We start from the raw sequence: 18,416 nt of genomic DNA, 5'->3' as shown, positions 1-18,416 counted from the left end.
AAGTTTCTTCAAGACAGTACTAAAGCCTGTGAGTGGTATACTCGCCTAAGAGTCTCTCTAATACCCAGCTAAGGGTGGATTGAAATGTCACCTCTTCCAGGAAGTCTTCCCTTACTTATCCAGACAGTTTCATGTTCCCACAGCAGTACAGATCTATTTTTCCTCAATAGCAATGATTTCACTGTTTGTAATAATGTATTTATATGCCTGTCTCCAACAGACAGCAAGAGTTTTCCTACAAGGCTCAACACACAGAAGACACTCCAGAAATATTTGTTAAACTAATGAGCTATGCTAATTTATTCTGACAAATGGTAAGATTTCATTGTTCTCTCTCCCTCTATATCATTAGTCTTAAATAAAAAGAACTGGAGAATTAAAGAGTATCTAACATAAAGATTTAGTACCAGATAGAAATATCTATCAGATGGATACACCACCTGCAAGAAAAAAAGGAAAAAGAGAAAACACTTTGAATAGGTGGGAGAGAGATCAGCACTATGAACTCCTTGTCTTCCAAGTTAGTTCACTGAGTCTGAGAACAGTAGTGTCCTTTTGTTTTCTTTTTTAGATTAGATGTTGTAAGTAGTAGTGTGCTTTTGCCAAGTGCTCCAAATCACTGACACCATACATTGCTGGCACTATAGCATTCTCATTAGATGCATCTTTTTTCTATTTTCTTTCTTCTCATTTCTCCTTATGTCTTTCCTTTTCCTTTTTCCTTCTCTTCTTACTTTTTCCCCCCATTTTTTTCTTCTCCTGACCATATACTGCACCTACCAGAGGCACCCCATGGTTGATTTCTGATCCACACTCTTGCAATACTTTGCCATGGTAGAAGGTACACATATCCCAGGTTTCCCTGGTGACAGATGAACTCATTCGCATTGCTCTACAGCTGCAGCTTCCCTATACAGGCCGTTTATAAAAATCCAGTCCAGTGTGAATCAACATGCTCTTTCTCCAGAGCTAACACCAGGTGGAGATGCTGCTCTCTTTTAAAGAGATTTTAGGACAAAGGTCAGCATACTATTACTGTCATTTCAGACATCAGTTAACCAAATAGGCTGTTTCTATAAAATATATGTTACCTTTCACTATTAGAATAAAAAATGTTTTCCAGCCAATTCAATCCTTCTCTAAATTTGAAGCTGTTAGTGAAAACATTAAATAGGTGAAATCAGTACTGGATGGGTAATATTTCAATAATTATGAGTTACATACACCAAGTGATATTAGTGGCTTGCTATGTAGTTATCATACTTAATTCAGGATTTGGCTAAATCTATTTAAAAGAAATGCTTTATAAACACATTAGGACCTGTAAAAGACCAAGGCACATACAAAGGGGAGAGGGAGGGTAAAGCTCTAAACAGCCTCTTGGTGGTACCAATGGCAAACTGTAGCTTGTTTTTTTTTGTTTTGTTTTGTTTTGTTTTGTTTTAAAACAGGGTCTTGCTCTGTTGTCTGGGCTAGAGTGCAGTGGCGTCATCATAGCTCACTGCAACCTCAAACTCCTGGGCTCAAGAGATCCTCCTGCCTCAGCCTCCAAGTAGCTGGGACTACAGGCATATGCCACTCCGCTCCGCTAATTTTTGTATTTTTTGGTGGAGATGGGGTCTGACTATGTTGCTCAAGCTGGTCTCAAACTCCTGGCCTCAAGTGATCCTCTCACCTTGGCCTCCCAAAGTGCTAGGAGTACAGATGTGAGCCACCATGCCTGGCCCAAACTCTAGGCTTCAGGTATGGTGTGGGTCAGACTTCATTATTTTGGGTACTGAAAAGACATTTTTTTTTTTTTTTTTTTTTGAGACAGAGTCTCGCTTTGTTGCCTAGGCTAGAGTGAGTGCCATGGCGTCAGCCTAGCTCATAGCAACCTCAAACTCCTGGGCTCAAGCGATCCTTCTGTCTCAGCCTCCCAAGTAGCTGGGACTACAGGCATGAGCCACCATGTCCGGCTAATTTTTTCTATATATATTAGTTGGCCAATTAGTTTCTTTCTATTTATAGTAGAGACGGGGTCTCCCTCTTGCTCAGGCTGGTTATGAACTCCCGACCTCGAGCAATTCACCCGCCTCGGCCTCCCAGAGAGCTAGGATTACAGGCGTGAGCCACCGCGCCTGGCCTGAAAAGACATATTGATGTTTGGAGGTATTAAAACTTAAAATTCACAAGAAACTACTTTTTTAGGGTGGTATGGAAACGAAAGCACCTAAAATATAGGTCTCAAGAGGGTCACAGGAAAGGACAAGCTCTAAGTGGATGAGAATTGAAAGCTGTCACACCTTCTCTACATACTAGCTTTTTATAGCTGATATAGAATTTATTGTTCTTTATCTTACTTAGATTTCCCTTTTCTCAAGTATTAAATTGGCACAATTGTTGATTTGATAATTCACTGCTTCTAGACTTTTTAACTAATAAAACATTTCAACCTGAAGAGCATTAAAAAGACTAATAATAGGCTTATCTGTATCAGCCCCTACATTCCTGGCAGAGGGGGACAATCCCCAACAGAACCCTCTAACAGGACACATGGCACACTCCTCCTCACAAGGAACCAACCCTCTTTTATTCCAATGTAGGATTCTGGTTCTCACTCCCATCTTGAGTGATGAAAGCGTTTTCCTTCATTGACTGGTAGTCTTTTGTTAATATCTCACATGTGTAAAGCACTCTACAGTGCCTAAAGGACATCATCTTGGTTAGCAGCAAGGTAGGCAGAGCAAAGGGGCAGCTTACTTGAACTGACAGAAGATATCTGCATACTCTGGGAGAATTCCACTGGCCTGCAACACTGTTACCCGGAAAGTGAAGGCACTGCCCAGTTTCAGGTGGTTGCCAATCTCTTCAGAAAACCCTTCCATTACCATCTTACCATCCAGCAAAGTGCTTGACTTCAAATCTAAAGAGGGTCAAATGAATACACATATGGTTCAAATGATGCAAAGAGGAGGGAGCTGGGCATTCTTTCCATTCCTGGTTGATTAAGTGACTATGTCCCTTGATCATGGTCAGTATGTTCCCCTTTGAAAATTTCCCCAAACATTGTAAACTCTGTCTACTTACCCAAGTCATTCATTCGATTTATTTCTTCTGGTGGAGTGATGACCTCAGAACTCTGACCCTGTCCTTCCACAATCCTCAGTTCCTCCAAAGACAGACCGGCACGAGTCATTGCAACAGCAGAAGAAAAGTCACTCTGTAAACAAGGCAGGGGTAGGTATATGGTAAAGTAGTATAAAAACATATTTCCCCCCTGTTTCCTTACTTCCATTTATTTGCTCAACAAATAATAGTGACTAGAAAATTATATGGATTGAAAGCTGTCTGAGAAAAGGCAATACAATGAAAGGTACATGCTGACTCTGTACCTTAGTAATTGTCAGGCATGTCCCTCATTCTAGTGAACAATGTGTAGTCACCAGCATCTTATACTTTTTAGTTCTAGGTATGGGAATTGGTCCCCAATGCTGAACATTATCCTTAAAAACTCATCTACTTCTTTCTCTTTCCATAAGGTTTTCCTTCTTCCTGAAGGTTTCTCACCTGATTAAAGTACTCATTATCAAAAGATATTTTGGCTGTTCCTGACTGTCGAATTCCGGAGCCATAATCAGGAGCCTCTTCATCCGCTAAGTAGAAAAAAATGAGCAAAAGTAGAATGAGACTACATATGGGGAGGAAGAAGAATGATTCTTATCAGATTATAAAACAAACAGTTAGGTCCTTTTACATAAGAAAGAGAGAATGACACTGAAGTAGCAAAATTACATGGGCTGCTTCCCACTCTATTCATGTACATTTACAAACCTCCTTAGTTCACATGGGACTAGTTAATAAAGAATCAGTTTTATTTTTGAGATTGTTCAAATGTCATACCAAGAAATACTGACCCCCCTCCATCCTGGCAAGATTATATTCAATAATACACAACAAATACTTGAAAATATTACATTATACTTGTGGAGGAGACTTCTATAAACTCAACATTGGTGACTATGTCAAAGGTTTCCATGGGGAAAAGGCTGAAAAGTTGCTAAACAAAGTACATTTGGAATCAAGACAGAAATTACAGGAAATGGTCACATTCTTTTCTCAGAATGTAGGCTAGACCATGGAAAAAAACAGCATCAACCAACCAATCAATCTTTCTTTCTTATTTATTAAAAATTAATCAATTAATTAAGAGACAGGGTCTCATTACATTGCCCACGCTGGCCTCCTAGGCTCAAGCCATCCTCCCCACTCAGCCTCCAGAGTTGCTAGGACTATAGGCTTGCAACTGCACCCAGTTTATATGAGAATCTTGATCCACGCACTATAAAAGTAGCCAAAGAAATGTCTATTAGAAGTACCCTGAGAGAAAATGAAGCAAGAAAAAGTACTAAAATCCTTTGTTACTTCTGAATCAGATAAGATACATTATTATTTTTTTCTTGTCAATACTATATTAGGATACATCATTTATTAATAAAATGCCAATGACTTTTATAAAGTTAATCCAAGAGTTGTTCTTTAACATGTTAAAGGAAACCTCTTTACCCCATTATTCCAAAATAGCAGTAGCCAGACTGAACAGAATCTATCATGATACTTGGGAATAATAGCTGGAAAGGAAGCAATAAAGACGTTCCCAAGGCAGACAAGCTCCCCATAGTTTGTACGTGCAATGAGCGTGGCCTACCCAGAACTGGCTGCTTTTGTCTCGAGGCCAAGAACCCACAGTTCTCATCTCAGAGGGGGGGTCACCTACCTGCAATGGCCTGTACAGCCACACGCAGAAATCCCCGCACTTCCCCCTTCTCACTGACAATGGCCACTTTGTGGATCAGGGGCACAGGGTACAGCAGATTGCTCAGGTAAACAAATGCCCTAGAGACAGAAACCAGGAGACAAACATCAGAGCATCCCACAAAGACAGAAGTTGGCTTTCAGATTCACTAGGAATATCTTCATGAAACTGTGTGCTGGCTTCTGGGCCTTGTTTTAAGATCGCCTCTCAGCTGTATATTCTCAGATTGCCTCCACCTGCTTTTTCAGCAGAGAATATATGCACAAATGCACATGCCTGGCAAAGCAGCTGACAAAGACCAAATTACTCTATAAAAATTGCTACTGTGGGTAGAAGAGTAACAATTGGAAGTAGACTTTCAAGATACTGCTCTATGAAAACTGCTGGGGGATGGCTATAGGGTGACAGAGGGGAGCCCATTTAAGAGATTTTAACTTAAGGAATTATAAAGAGGTTTTATTTTGATTTTCCCAATAGATAAAACAGAAATCAGGAGACAAAAAAGGCAGGAAATATGACTGAAATACAGTTAATAACTCTAAAAGAGATTTCACATCACAGCATTATGGGTCTTTGTTTTTACTCTACGAAAGGACTATTCTCTTCCGGTAGGGAGACTGACAAGGTGAGGGCCCCAGACACATACGGGTAGGGAGGCTGTGCAGCCAGAAATTTCTGAGTGGTGAGCTTAGAGAAAGAAGACTCTGGGCATCAAGATAAAGGCTAAGGGAGAAGACAACAGCTGTTCCCTAAAGGGTTTACTTTGCTCCTAGAGTCCAAAACTTAATTCATGAATGCATAAATAAAAGGCAAGTTACAGATCCAACACTTTAGATTTCAAACAAACAAGCAAAGTACTTCCTATCATATTTATACTCTTTTTTTCTTCTTTCCTTATTTTGTAGCTATTGATTTTTTTTTAAGCAATAAAAACCGGTGATCACAAAGCTTAAAAGCGTTCATTTCAGTTAGTGGAAGGGAAATAGAATCTAGTTCCTACTGTTACTCCTACCTTCCCACTTGGTATATGCTGATCTTTGAATATAAGGCAAAAGACAAAGACTAAACACTGGCATCAAGAAATCAAACATAACTAAAAGTGACACACATGCCTGTCTACTGCTTTTCCTGCTCTGAAATCTATTTTAAAACAAAGTGAGAAGGAGGATGGAGTGGATATTTGGGATTTCAACTCAAAGTGATGAAAGTTCTAGAAAAAGACAAAATTATACCACAGAAAAACAAATGTTAATAAAACTTTGAGAATGAAACATGAATGAAAAGTGAAACAAAAATAACTGCATAGAACATTAAATTAGATCAAATGAAGTCTACTTCCCTTTCAGTCTGCTCCAAAGTGGGAAGGGGAAAAAGGCTAAGGAACAGGGTTCAACCTTTGGTGCACAAAAATTTAAAATGAAGTCTTCTAAAAAGGATTATAAACAAGACCATCAGATACCAACTACCACAACAGGGTTTAAAAGACTAAGAATTTGGCATAAGCTATTAATATCACAACAGACCACTCTCCTCTTCTTGGTTTTTCAGCCAGACTTGCCTACTTCCAATGCCTGGGCTGCAGAAGAGTCACCCCACAAGTCCCCTGCCAGGAGTCCTCTCTGCACTCACTGCCCATGTCATGCGTTTGATTTCACATCTTCAGGTCTGATCTCAGGCACTACACTCTCATAACGGGCTCCCCCAGTGTTATGATCTCAGCAACACATACAATTCTGTCATCATTGTTGTCATTTACATTTATTTGTGTGATTATTTATGTCCATGTCACCCACCAACTGTAAGTCTGTAAGGGTAGGAACTATGTCTGGTTGTTGTTGTTTGTTTGTTTGTTTGTTTGCTTTTTGGAGACATAGTCTCCCTCTAGTCTTGCCCAGGCTAGAGTGCAGTAGTATGATCATTGCTCACTATAACCTCAAGCTCCTGGGCTCAAGTGATCCTCCTGCCTCAGCCTCCCCAGGAGCTGGGACTATAGGTGCATGCCATCATGCCTGGTTAATTTTTTCTAGTTTATGTAGAGACAGGGTCTCACTCTTGCTCGGGCTGGTCTCCAACTACTAACTTCAAACAATCCTCCTGCCTCAGCCTCCCAGAGTGCTAGGATTATAGGCATGAGCCATCACACCCAGCCCATTTCTGGTTTTGCTTATCACTGTCTGCAGAGGGCTTGGCATACAGTAAATAAACTCAATAAACATCGGTGTAATCCTAGCACTCTGGGAGGCCAAGGTGGACAGATCGTTTGAGCTCAGGAGTTCGAGACCAGCCTGAGCAAGAATGAGACTCCATCTCTACTAAAAAATAGAAAAAATTAGCTGGGAATGGTGGCACATGCCTGTAGTCCCATCTACTTGGTAGACTGAGGCAGGAGGATCACCTGAGCCCAGGTGTTTGAGGTTGCTGTGAGCTAAGTTGATGCCACAGCACTCTAGCTGGGCAACAAAGACTCTGTCTCAAAGAAAAATAAATAAACATCTGGTAAGTGTCTTGTGTATTAGGAAATAGGAAAATGATCTATCTGCTATCCTTAAGCAGATTTTCCAGAAAAATGGGTTATACCAGAAGCAGAGAAGTAAATCCATCCAACTTTATAGTAGGTTGACTTTTCGAAGCCAAACTCATGATGGATATTACTATTTACGACACATTTAGATTCCTAACTATATCTAATTTGTTATCTTAAAAATAGCTATGCAAAAATAGGAGTTACTGTTTTTTTAAGAAAGCCTATCATATTCACACACACATTACAATACAGTACTGTTTGAGCACACACTAAATACAAGAATTTCCTTTCTACCTATGGCAATGGCTATTCCAAATGTGGAAGCATTGAAGGCATTATTGTAGATTTCCCTTTTTAGAAAAGAGAATTCTATGATTCTATGGTGGATGCAAGGGCATCAGCTCTGTAACTATATAATCATACACTCACAAGACAGCTCCTTGTCAAGTTACCAGATCAGCCCTTAGAGTCCCAAATCAGTGCTGTATAAAATTTCTCCCCTGAAACTTTTTTTTTTTTTTTTTTTTTTTTTATGGAGACAGAGTCTCACTTTGTTGCCCGGACTAGAGTGAGTGCCGTGGCATCAACCTAGCTCACAGCAACCTCAAACTCCTGGCTCAAGCAATCCTGCCTGCCTCAGTCTCCCGAGTAGCTAGGACTACAGGCATGCACCAGCATGCCTGGCTAATTTTTTCTATATATATATTAGTTGGACAATTAACTTCTTTATAGTAGAGATGGGGGTCTCGCTTTTGCTCAGGCTGGTTTCGAACTCCTGACCTCGAGCAATCCGCCTACCTCGGCCTCCCAGAGTGCTAGGATTACCAGCGTGAACCATCGCGCCAGGTCCCCCTGAAGCTTTTTAAGCTGGAATTTTCCTAATTACTCTGCATTTTTGTGAGTCCTTATACTTTGACCTAGCAGACTGAAGGAGAGCAGGGATGAGTGAAGAGAATATGTAAAGGATATATTAGCAGAAAGTTCTGTGAAGTTACACTAAAAATGAAACAAATTTGTCAACATAAAGAAAAATCAGCATAATTATGGTGATATTTACAGAAAAAATGTCAGTTATGGTACTCAGAGAGGCCACAGAATAACCATCCTTTGCCCACTTTGAACCCAGAAGACTAGATTAAATATTTTACATTCATCCCAAATTATGATGAATGGTTCATAACATCCCACCATGCCATAAGAGAACAGCTAAAGGGACAAGCTCTTTTAATTTTCATATAAAGATTCACCAGAGGCAGCCACAGCCAAGAAACAAACGTACAAATGGAATTTCATAAGAAATTGGAAATTTTTACAAGTGCATTTATTACAATTATATGCCAGTAGGGGAAATTCAATCCTGTGAATCACAAAAACAGGAAAGAAGTTATTCCTCTTACACATGCAAGGACCACTAACAACTGAGTGATGTTGAATTATTATAAACTTTGTTTGTAGAGGAGAAATTTAGTCAAGGGCAATAGTGGAGAGCTATCCCTCACTTTACTGATTGCTATCATTTCACCTCTTCCCCCAGTCTCCTGGCAAGGCAAAATTAGTTCTAGAACCTAGGAACCTAAACAAACGGAAAGGTCAATTCCTGAGCCACAGCTCCCTCAATATTTTATGTGAAGATCTAAGTAGAATTGATTGCTTTATACCTACACTTGTATCTGATATGATTAAAAGGAATAAAACTAGAGAGAAAATAATGCACATATCTTGCCAGTTAACTTCCACATTAAGTGGGATTCTGACTCAAGTTTCCATACAACTAATTCAAAATACAAATGATTCTTAGTAGAAGTCTCTACCAGGATACTCATTTTTCTAGTGTAGATGACAGAATATGAAAGATGAAAAAGGTCTTTGAGACTCTTTTTTTCTGCCTATTTTACATTTAAGAACCCAACAGACCTCAGTTTAAACTGCTTGTCTTAAGTTAGTGACAAAGATGGCCTGGGATCCAAGGCTTCTCCTCATAATTAGGCAGGATTCTCACCATGCTACGTAAGATGAAGCTGCTGTCTATTCCTCAGTGTGTGATGGTGTAGAACACATGCGAACAGCTTTAGAAGCTGTGCAACTGCCACTGGAACTAAGTTTATGGCCAGAAACTGGATTTTAATTTCCAACCCTCTTAGAATTATATGGAAATGTGCTGAAGGACCCAGCCATAAAATAAAAAAGCATTATTATCCCATTATTTATACATAACTTTCTCAATTTAAATATAAATCAGCTTCTCTGAAATTCTAAGCATCTAATCGTGGTGAGACATCAGTATAAAACACTCATAGCTATATAATCCATTTATGTTCAGTCATAGAAAACCTGAATACTAAATGCCCCTTTGCCACTGTAAAACTCAGAGACTAATATTATGACCCAAAGTCATAATGAAGGCTTTCATTTCTATCAAAAAAGTTTTCCTTTTCCCCCTGTCTGTAACAGTGATCATATTCTAGTTATGTTGCTCCCACCAGGTGGCCAACACTATACTTTGAGCTAAATTTTAGAACCTATTTCTCTATTGGGTCAGGAGACTCACTGTACTTTAATTTTTTTTTTTTTTTTTTTTTTTACACAGAGTTTCACTCTGTTGTCCTGGCTAGAGTGCCGTGGTGTCAGGCTCGCTCACAGCAATCTCAAACTCCTAAGCTCAAGCGATCCTCCTGCCTCAGCCTCCTGAGTAGCTGGGACTACAGGCATGCACCACCATGCCCGGCTAATTTTTTCTATTTTTTGGTAGAAACGGGGTCTCGCTCTTGCTCAGGCTGGTCTCAAACTCCTGAGCTCAAATGATCTGCCCGCCTCGGCCTCCCAGAGTGCTAGGATTACAAGCGTGAGCCACTATGCCAGCCTGTACTTTAATTTTTAACTGGTACTTATTCTTTTATTTTTAAATGGTTTCTACAATATGTGATTGTAATGTACCATTAAAGTTAAACTTAGTACTTTAAAACCTGGACATACTTTTTGGTTAATTTTTTTTCATACTTTTTGGTTAACTCAATGAGTGCTCCATTGTTGAACTTGTAATTAAAATTACTTCAGCATGAAGACTGGATGTAGACAAAGACATCAGTATCAGGAACATGTGCACGGAGAGTTCTGCATCACTGGCAGAAGGATGCACGAACTGAGAGCAGAGACAATGCCTCAGTTTGGTGAACTAATCTTAATACAAAGCAGTTTCATGCAGCACTGAACAAATATTCATTGTTGATGGTGTCAATAGATGACTTTCCGACATTCAGTATTATAAAGCCCATAAGTAAAATTTTAGCAGACACCAAAGACCTACAGATAGGCTCAGTGAAATTGGCCAAATAAAGGCATCTTTTTAAAATTAATTAATTTATTAATTTGCTTATGTATTTTTTTTTCTTGTAGAGACAGGGTCTCACTTCATTGCCCAGGCTGGAGTGCAGTGGCACAACCACAGCTCACTGAAGCCTTTAACTCTTGAGCTCAAGTGATCCTCTGTCCTCTTGACTCAGCCTCTTGAGTAGCTGGGACTACAGGCACATGCCATCACACTCGGCGAATTTTTTAAATTTTTTGTAGAGATAGGGTCTCACTCTGTTGCTCAGGCTTGTCTTAAACTCCTGGCCTCAAGTGATCCTCCCACCTTGGCCTCCCAAAATGCTGGGATTACAGGCATGAGCGATAGCATCTAGCCAAGGCACTCATTTTATTAGACAAAGGAGAAACTAGACTTTCCTGATTCTTTTCAGGCCTTAGTAGACTAAGCAAAAAATAAACCCAACAATACTCCTAAGTCCACTTAAGTCCTTTGATTCCTGTAATGCCACAAATTCTTTAGCCTAACCTTGTACTTGCTCTGCTCCCTTTCTCATGTTATCTCCACATGCTTCCTCAAAACACATTCCTTTAAAAAGGAAACATCTAGACTATAATACCAACATTGAACTCAGTATGATTGACTCTTAGCTTTAATTACTTTCTCCTTTAGGGTTTCCTCCTTTAGAACAAAATTATTGGGCAATTTAAGACAAGGGGTCTTCCATAAAGAGTCTTTGCACATTGCTGTATGTTGGGCTGAGTAGACAAAGTACCTTATAAACAATGCCTACAATCTCTCTGTAGCCAGACTGGCATTTATAAAGAGCTTGAAGTAGTGGTGAACTTGGGACAGAGTGTTTGTGAATTGAACTGGCTAAAGTAAGATTATCCAAAACTGCACAAAGAGGCCTTCAGATCAAGAGCTGGTCCCTTTTTGCCTTTCTCACAATAACCTCACCAACCTTCCCACTAAAATGAACCAAGGGGATCGGTCGTAAAACGGGTCATGCCCGTCACTGAAGAGATCTGATCCCTCCTCCGTCCCTGCGTCAGAGCCGGTGTCATCCACGAATGCCTCATCATCAAAATCCTCCATCTCATCTTGCTGCTCGTCAGCCAGCTCAGTGATGTCGGAATCGGCCGTGGAAAAAGTGGGGGAGGGCGTGCGGTCGGCAAGGCGCTCATTCACACAGCCGTGGAAAATGGGGGAGCTAGACACCAGGTAAGATGACGATTAACACAGCCAGGGAGAGAGGAATAGTTCGTTAAACAGGAAGCTATAGATGCCAAAAGGACAGAATCCACTGGGGAATCAACACAATAAAAGCAAATGGAAAAGGAAAAGGATAAAATAAACAATAAATCATCTGGATCAGGTGAAAGGCAACAACAGGGCAGGTTGAAAAAGTTAAGCAAGGACTGACTGATCCTTAGAATAAGAAAAGCAAAGGAAATACATCAGTAGACCACTCCAGGTAAATATTGTGCTATAAAATGTGTATATTCTCCAGTGTGAACAAAAGATTAGCATCCAGGCCTCAAAGGAGCCACTCAAGATTAAGGTGAAATAATAAGGCTTCTAATCTTTAAATCCTCATGTCATCTCATCTCAAAGCAGAAAACAAAATGGATGAAATGGTATATGCCAAAGCAGCATGTGTTTTTCTTGGGTAAGATGTGTTTGGCCAGTTCATCTTTTTAAAAAAAACTATTTTACTATCAGAGTGGAATGAAAAAGATTTACTTCATTTCTACAAAATACTATGACTTCAGCAACTCCTTTTGACCTAGTACCTTTAAAAAAAAAATCACAGGGTTTTTGCAATTGCAAAATAATTCAAATTCTGAAATCATTAAGCTCAAACTTAAATTTCCCTGCTTTAAAAATTCTAAACCTTAAGAACTTGACTCAATATGGACTCACAAGGCCAAGCACAGTGGCTCACACCTATAATCTCAGCGCTTTGGGAGGCTAAGGCAGGAGAATCACTTGAGTCCAGGAGTTGAGACCAGCCTGGGCAACAGAGTGAGACCCTGTCTCTATAAAAAATTTAAAAATTGCCTGGTATGGTAGCACACACCTGTAATCCCAGCACTTTGGGAGGCTGAGGCAGGTGGATCACTTGAGCCTAAGAGTATGAGGCTGTAGTGAGTTACAGTCACACCACTGCACTCCAGCCTGGGCAACAGAGTGAGATCCGGTCTCTTAAAAAAAAAAAAAGATGGACTCACAGAGGCACTACTTGTTTTCATTAAATGTTGGAAATGATCTATATACAAATGAGGCTCAATGAGACTAACAAAGTATGCAATTAGTTCACCCTTGGCAGTAACTAAATTGGGATGAACTGCTTCAAAAAAAGTTGAGGACAAATCAGATCATGAAGAGATTGCAGTTTGACAAGCCATACTATGATTTTAAACTGTGCAGGATACAGACATAGGTTTCCTTTTTCCTTTAAATCTACCTTTCATTTTATTCATATTTCTCTTTAGAAATAACAATCAATCCTCCTGCCTCAGCCTCCCAAAGTGCTGGGATCACAGGCATAAGCCACTGCTCCTAAATCTATCTTAATCAATTGTAAAATATTTTGTGAGTAAACTGAGAGCCAGGGAAGACTGTCAGGTTCAAAGTTTGAGACTCAAAATAAACATGCCTGTTAAATAAAACAAAAGGGAAATAAATATACCAAATAACACAGTGTTTGTGTGTGAGTAGGTAAGATTATAGACAGGGCTTTTTTATACTCTTTTCTTTTAACTTTTTATAATATCTGCTGAGATTTTAAACAATTAGAAATAGTTATTATTTAAAAAGAAGACATCAACAAAATTATCACATACCTCCCCACAAGTTTGAACCAGTGGAACCGATCATAGAACGGATCGCTGCCAGTTACAGTGGTGTCGCTTTCGTCTTGGGCACTGGAGGCCATCTCCCCTGCCCTGTCATACATCTCTCGCATCAGATCCAGCCTCTGCCTATTTAGTAAACATAAGGTACACTGGGTTAATATCATGAGATTGCATTACAATTTTGCTTTGGAATCATCTTCCATGCAAGTTTCTTTTAAAAAAGAGACTGCTCTTACCATTTAATGTTATTTAAAAAGAATGAAGGCCAAACTTATAGAAACCAAAATAGCATCCAAAGTGTCTAAGTCTAGAGAAAGCCACCAAAAGTCAAGAATGGCAACCTGTCCCCACAGTCACGATGGTCACAGGGGAAATATAGTTCAATGGCACATGACATCTCAAATACACTGAGGTAGCGGGAAGTATCTCATCACACTAAATGTGAAGGGAGCTATGTTATAACTTCCCTGTTTATTTGTGATCATCACGAGGTCCAGAACAGAAAAGATGAGTAATGTCTAGATCCAAGGCAGAAATAAATATGGAATGGGAACATTTAAAATATAAAAGAGCATCTCTGGAGGGTAAATTTACATATCTACAAATGTCAAACGTGTTTGAGGCATGGGATTAATTCACTTAAAAGAAAATGGATGCGTGTTGGTATTACTGGCCCAACAACAGCATAAGAAAGCACAGAAACGGAAGCAACAGTGGCTCGTCCGAGTTCAATAATCTTTACAACTAATGGATCACAACTAGTTATAGATTTCATTCTTCCTTCTCTACTCACACTGCTTCACTTGACTAGCCTTTAAAAAAAGAATAAAAAGCAAGCAACACAGAGGAGAGTTTGAGGGAGCCCACGTGAGCAATTCATTATTATTTCCTAAATAAAACAATCAGCTTTTATGAATGTTTTCATACTTGAGTTTCTCCAAAGACCAATAATGTGTTGCTCCATTCTTCAAATCCTGAACTTCTACTGCCACCACTGTACGAGGGAAAGGCCTATCCTCATGAGTTTTTTCCATCTCAGTGGGAAGTAATTCGGGAGGCAAAGGGGAGTACAACGTGTCAGTCAGCAGCACAAACTGAAACTGCACCTGAATGGAAAGAATCCACAAATGGTTTTCAGCAAGTAAACTTCACAGATGAAGCAACAGAATCATGCCCAATAGGAAAGAAAGAGGTCGAACATGTACTATTTGCTCAACAAATAGCTTGTGACTAACTGAAAACAATGGCCACCTGTATAGTAATCATAGGGAATAATCCTAATTTCAAATTCAGCTATTTACATACTTTGTTTTCCTAGCCTAGCAAACTAAAATCTCAAAAAACATATTATATACTCTGGGAGGCCAAGGCGGGCAGACTGTTTGAGCTCAGGAGTTCAAGACCAGCCTGAGCAAGAGTGAGACCCCATCTCTACTAAAAAAAATAGAAATTATTTGGATAACTTAAAATATATAGAAAAAATTAGCCAGGCATGGTGGCGCATGCCTGTAGTCCCAGCTACTTGGGAGGCTGAGGCAGGAGGATCACCTGAGCCCAGGAGTTTAATGTTGCTGTGAGCTAGGCTGATGTCACGGCACTCTAGCCTGGGCAACAGAGTGAGACTCTGTCTCAAAAAAAAAAAAAAAGTGTGTGTGTGTGTGTATGTGTATATATATATGTGTGTGTGTGTGTATGTGTATATATATGTGTGTGTATATATATATATATATGTATGTATATATGTAGTTGACTGAATGAAGACTTCTGTGGATCTTATACAAGAGACAAAAAGCAGCTGAGGTGCAGTGGCTCATGCCCATAATCCTAGCACCTTGGGAGGCCTAGGTGGGAGGATCACTTGAGCCCAGGATGTTGCAGTGAGCCATGATGATGCCATTGGACTTTAGCCAGGAAACACAATGAGACCCTGTCTCAAAAATAGAGGGGAAGGGAGGGGGGGAGGGGAGGGGAGGGGAGGGGAGGGGAGAAAAGAGACCAAAACGTGGACCCAAGAATGCATCTCTAATCCCTTAGTAATGAGGGAGGATGGAAACACATCAAGGTTTTCCATTTCAAATTCAGAGATTACAACTACTACTCTTAAAGTGTTTACTATACAGTAAGTGCTTTGCATGCATCATGTCATTTATTTCTCACTAACAACTTGTATTTTCACCAATATTAAATGCTAGGCACAGTAGTCAAAAACAAAAAAAGAGTTATTGCCGGGGAGGGGGGAAATGGGCATTTATTGAAACCTTAAAATCTGTTTCCCCATAATATGCAGAAATAAAAAAAAAAAAGAGTTATTGCCTTTATTTAGTCTACTTGAAGAAGGGAGTGGTCAAAAATAATAACAAAATGACAAGGGCTGCTGAGATTATGAGTGAAGAAGACATCTTATCCTCAGTTTAAAGAACTAGAATATATCCCTAGGAGAAGATAATGAATTTCTCCAAAGTCAGGCAGTTTGTGCTCTTACCTACTATACAATACAGTCTCCCACTGTAATCTCAGCAGTTAAGAGACTGTTAAACAGTGGGGCATGAAGGCTGAATCTAAGGTTTGGTATAAAGTTCTGGTAATAATTACAAAAACAGATAACATTCATCACCTTTTGCCATTCCCCAGCGCAATTTTATTTTTTTTAAGATAGGGTCTCACTCTGTTGCCTAGGCTGGAGTGCAGGGGTGCATGATCATAGCTCACTGTAACCTCAAACTCCTGGGCTCAAGCAATCTTCCCACCTCAGCCTCCCAAAGTACTGGAATTTCAAGCATGCGTCACCATGCTCAGTGCCCCCCAGCACTATTTTAAGTGCTTTATGTGTATCTTATTCACACTTTTCATTTCTTGCAATATCCCTTGGTGGCAGTCACTGTTGCTAACCCGATTTTGCAGATGGTGGAGGAGATGCACAGAGCTATCAGAGTCAACGCAACTCGTGGAGGTGAGCTGCACCCTGGACTGTCTGGCTACACACGTGTCCACTACACAACAGTGCCTCTCAGACCTTAGAGGAGGAGCAAATTAGTGGCAAAGGGACACAGAGGACTTAGAGGTACAAACTTAATGATAGAAAACTAAAGGAAAATTAAGACTTTTTAGAAACCCAAAAGCATTTTTCTACTATTATGTTTCTCTAGCTCTTGTCAGGAATACAGTCTCCTCATCTATAAAATATGCTAGAAAACATCTATTTTTAAGAAATTTTTATTTAATAAAAATTTAATTAGTGCCTACTATGTTTCAGGCATATATATTAAATAAAGGCATATATAAGGCAGTTTTATTGCACAAAGCAGCTGAGTTCCCCCAAGGGAAAGGTTAGTTCAAAGTGATAGCCCAGATGCACCCATGGCAGGCTCAGCTTTGCCTCCCAATTGCCCATGTTCTCGCATCCTCCATACCTTCTTCTTCAGTTCCACGCTGATGGCGTTAGCCTCCTTTAGGTACACAGCATTGCCCCAGAGTAAGTCCCTTAATGAAGTAAACTGGTGAGACTTCCATTTCCGGAAGGCCCACTGGGCCAACTCAAATTCATGCTGTGTCCAAGGAACTGAAAGAACAAATGAAGCATGTTTAATGGTGATCTCATAACTACACACACATCACAGCCCTCCCTCGACCTTGTCTCTTTTATCAAGTGGAGGTATTTTCCCATTTCTTTCATTCAGTTTCTTTTGTTTTTCTTCTTTTTAGTAAAGCTTACTAATTCTGTTGATTTTATGAAAGCAATATACATATTTCAGAAAACCTAAAAAATCCTACTCCTGTATTTATTTAAAATGGTACATCAAAGAAACAGATTTCTCTTCCTTTTTAAAAAAAGATATAATTATACTGTGTGGCCATAATAAAAATAATACCCTTGCCCCCTGGTATGTTGTACAACTTCACATATTTCTTTTTTTTTTTCTTTCTAGTACAGGGGAAAAAGGTACTATTTCACTTAGTTAAAAATAAAGAATTCAGCACATAAATTAAGAGTTCCTTCAAAGTTCATTTAAAGTCTTGAAATTACTAAGAAGTTGGGTGGAAAAAGAAAGTGTGATGAACATTCACATTATATTATAAAGGAATACTTAATAATGAAAGCCCTAATTCAGCTAAGAAATCCTAGAAAACTTAGGCAAGCATAATTAAGCAATGTGATTAGAAATATGCCAGAAATGGCTTTAAAATACACTGATACATTCCAAAGTCCTCACTGGCAAATCTCTGATATAAGCAAATTAAACAGACTATCTTAATAAAAATTAAGCTCTATATTTATTTACAACAGATACATGAACTTCATATGCACAGAAATACTGGACAGTACATGTAAAACTCCCTGAGAGATTTATATGAAGACTGTGCTCAGCAACCTTGTGAAGTTCTAAGGAACACTATCAGCCCCACACCCACCTCATAAAATACAGTCTGGATTCTCAGCATTGAGCATCTTTTAAAGCATCTTTAAATTGGCTCAGTAAAATGTTGATAAATGGTACAGCCAACCCTGAAGAATCCAGCTTTAGTCATAGAAAAAGGACTAATTTGATACTATAGATTCAAAAGATATACATAGGAAGGTTGTGGTCTCTAGATTTCACCTTCTTCCTCCTCTTCTTCCTCTTCAGTTGTTTCTGCAGCTAGGGATCTGGTCTCAACCTGCTTCTGCAAGGCCTGCAATTTACTCTCATAGTCCTGAATGAAAAGAAAGGAGATAACATGTAGGAGAGAGGAGAAATAAGAGGGAGGGAAAAGAGAAATGGAAGGAATATTGAGCAAAGTAAAGAAAGCAAAGGACAAAGAGAGGCAGAGGAGGAAACAATTATGAAAAGAGACATACAGAGAAATGTTTAGGGGAAGAAAACACAAAACACACAAGATGTAATAGGTAAATGCTAAAAAGAAAAAAAGTTTTTCACTGTAGTCTGTTTCTAC

The 18,416-nt window shown here is 39.4% G+C and overlaps 1 protein-coding gene across 8 annotated transcripts in view; it reads right to left on the bottom strand.

Moving 5' to 3' along the window:
• The window catches only part of KIF1B (kinesin family member 1B), a 148,318-nt gene that overhangs the window by 33,732 nt on the left and 96,170 nt on the right, over nucleotides 1-18,416 (bottom strand). For 5 of the 8 annotated variants that reach the window (XM_012791427.3, XM_012791425.3, XM_012791426.3 and 2 more), the window contains 9 exons: nucleotides 18,083-18,176; nucleotides 16,895-17,043; nucleotides 14,412-14,590; nucleotides 13,473-13,610; nucleotides 11,588-11,836; nucleotides 4,757-4,875; nucleotides 3,550-3,635; nucleotides 3,070-3,202; nucleotides 2,743-2,905 (listed from right to left, as the gene is read on the bottom strand). In XM_012791427.3, the coding sequence (XP_012646881.2) occupies nucleotides 2,743-2,905; nucleotides 3,070-3,202; nucleotides 3,550-3,635; nucleotides 4,757-4,875; nucleotides 11,588-11,836; nucleotides 13,473-13,610; nucleotides 14,412-14,590; nucleotides 16,895-17,043; nucleotides 18,083-18,176 (1,310 nt within the window). The remainder of the gene's footprint in view (nucleotides 1-2,742; nucleotides 2,906-3,069; nucleotides 3,203-3,549; nucleotides 3,636-4,756; nucleotides 4,876-11,587; nucleotides 11,837-13,472; nucleotides 13,611-14,411; nucleotides 14,591-16,894; nucleotides 17,044-18,082; nucleotides 18,177-18,416) is intronic. The other 3 variants (XM_020281763.2, XM_012791430.3, XM_075993895.1) reach the window with 1 other exon arrangement.

The sequence above is a fragment of the Microcebus murinus genome, chromosome 2 (assembly GCF_040939455.1).
Source record: "Microcebus murinus isolate Inina chromosome 2, M.murinus_Inina_mat1.0, whole genome shotgun sequence".
NCBI classification, from domain to species: Eukaryota; Metazoa; Chordata; class Mammalia; order Primates; family Cheirogaleidae; genus Microcebus; species Microcebus murinus.
This window is presented reverse-complemented; position numbering and strand designations above follow the sequence as displayed.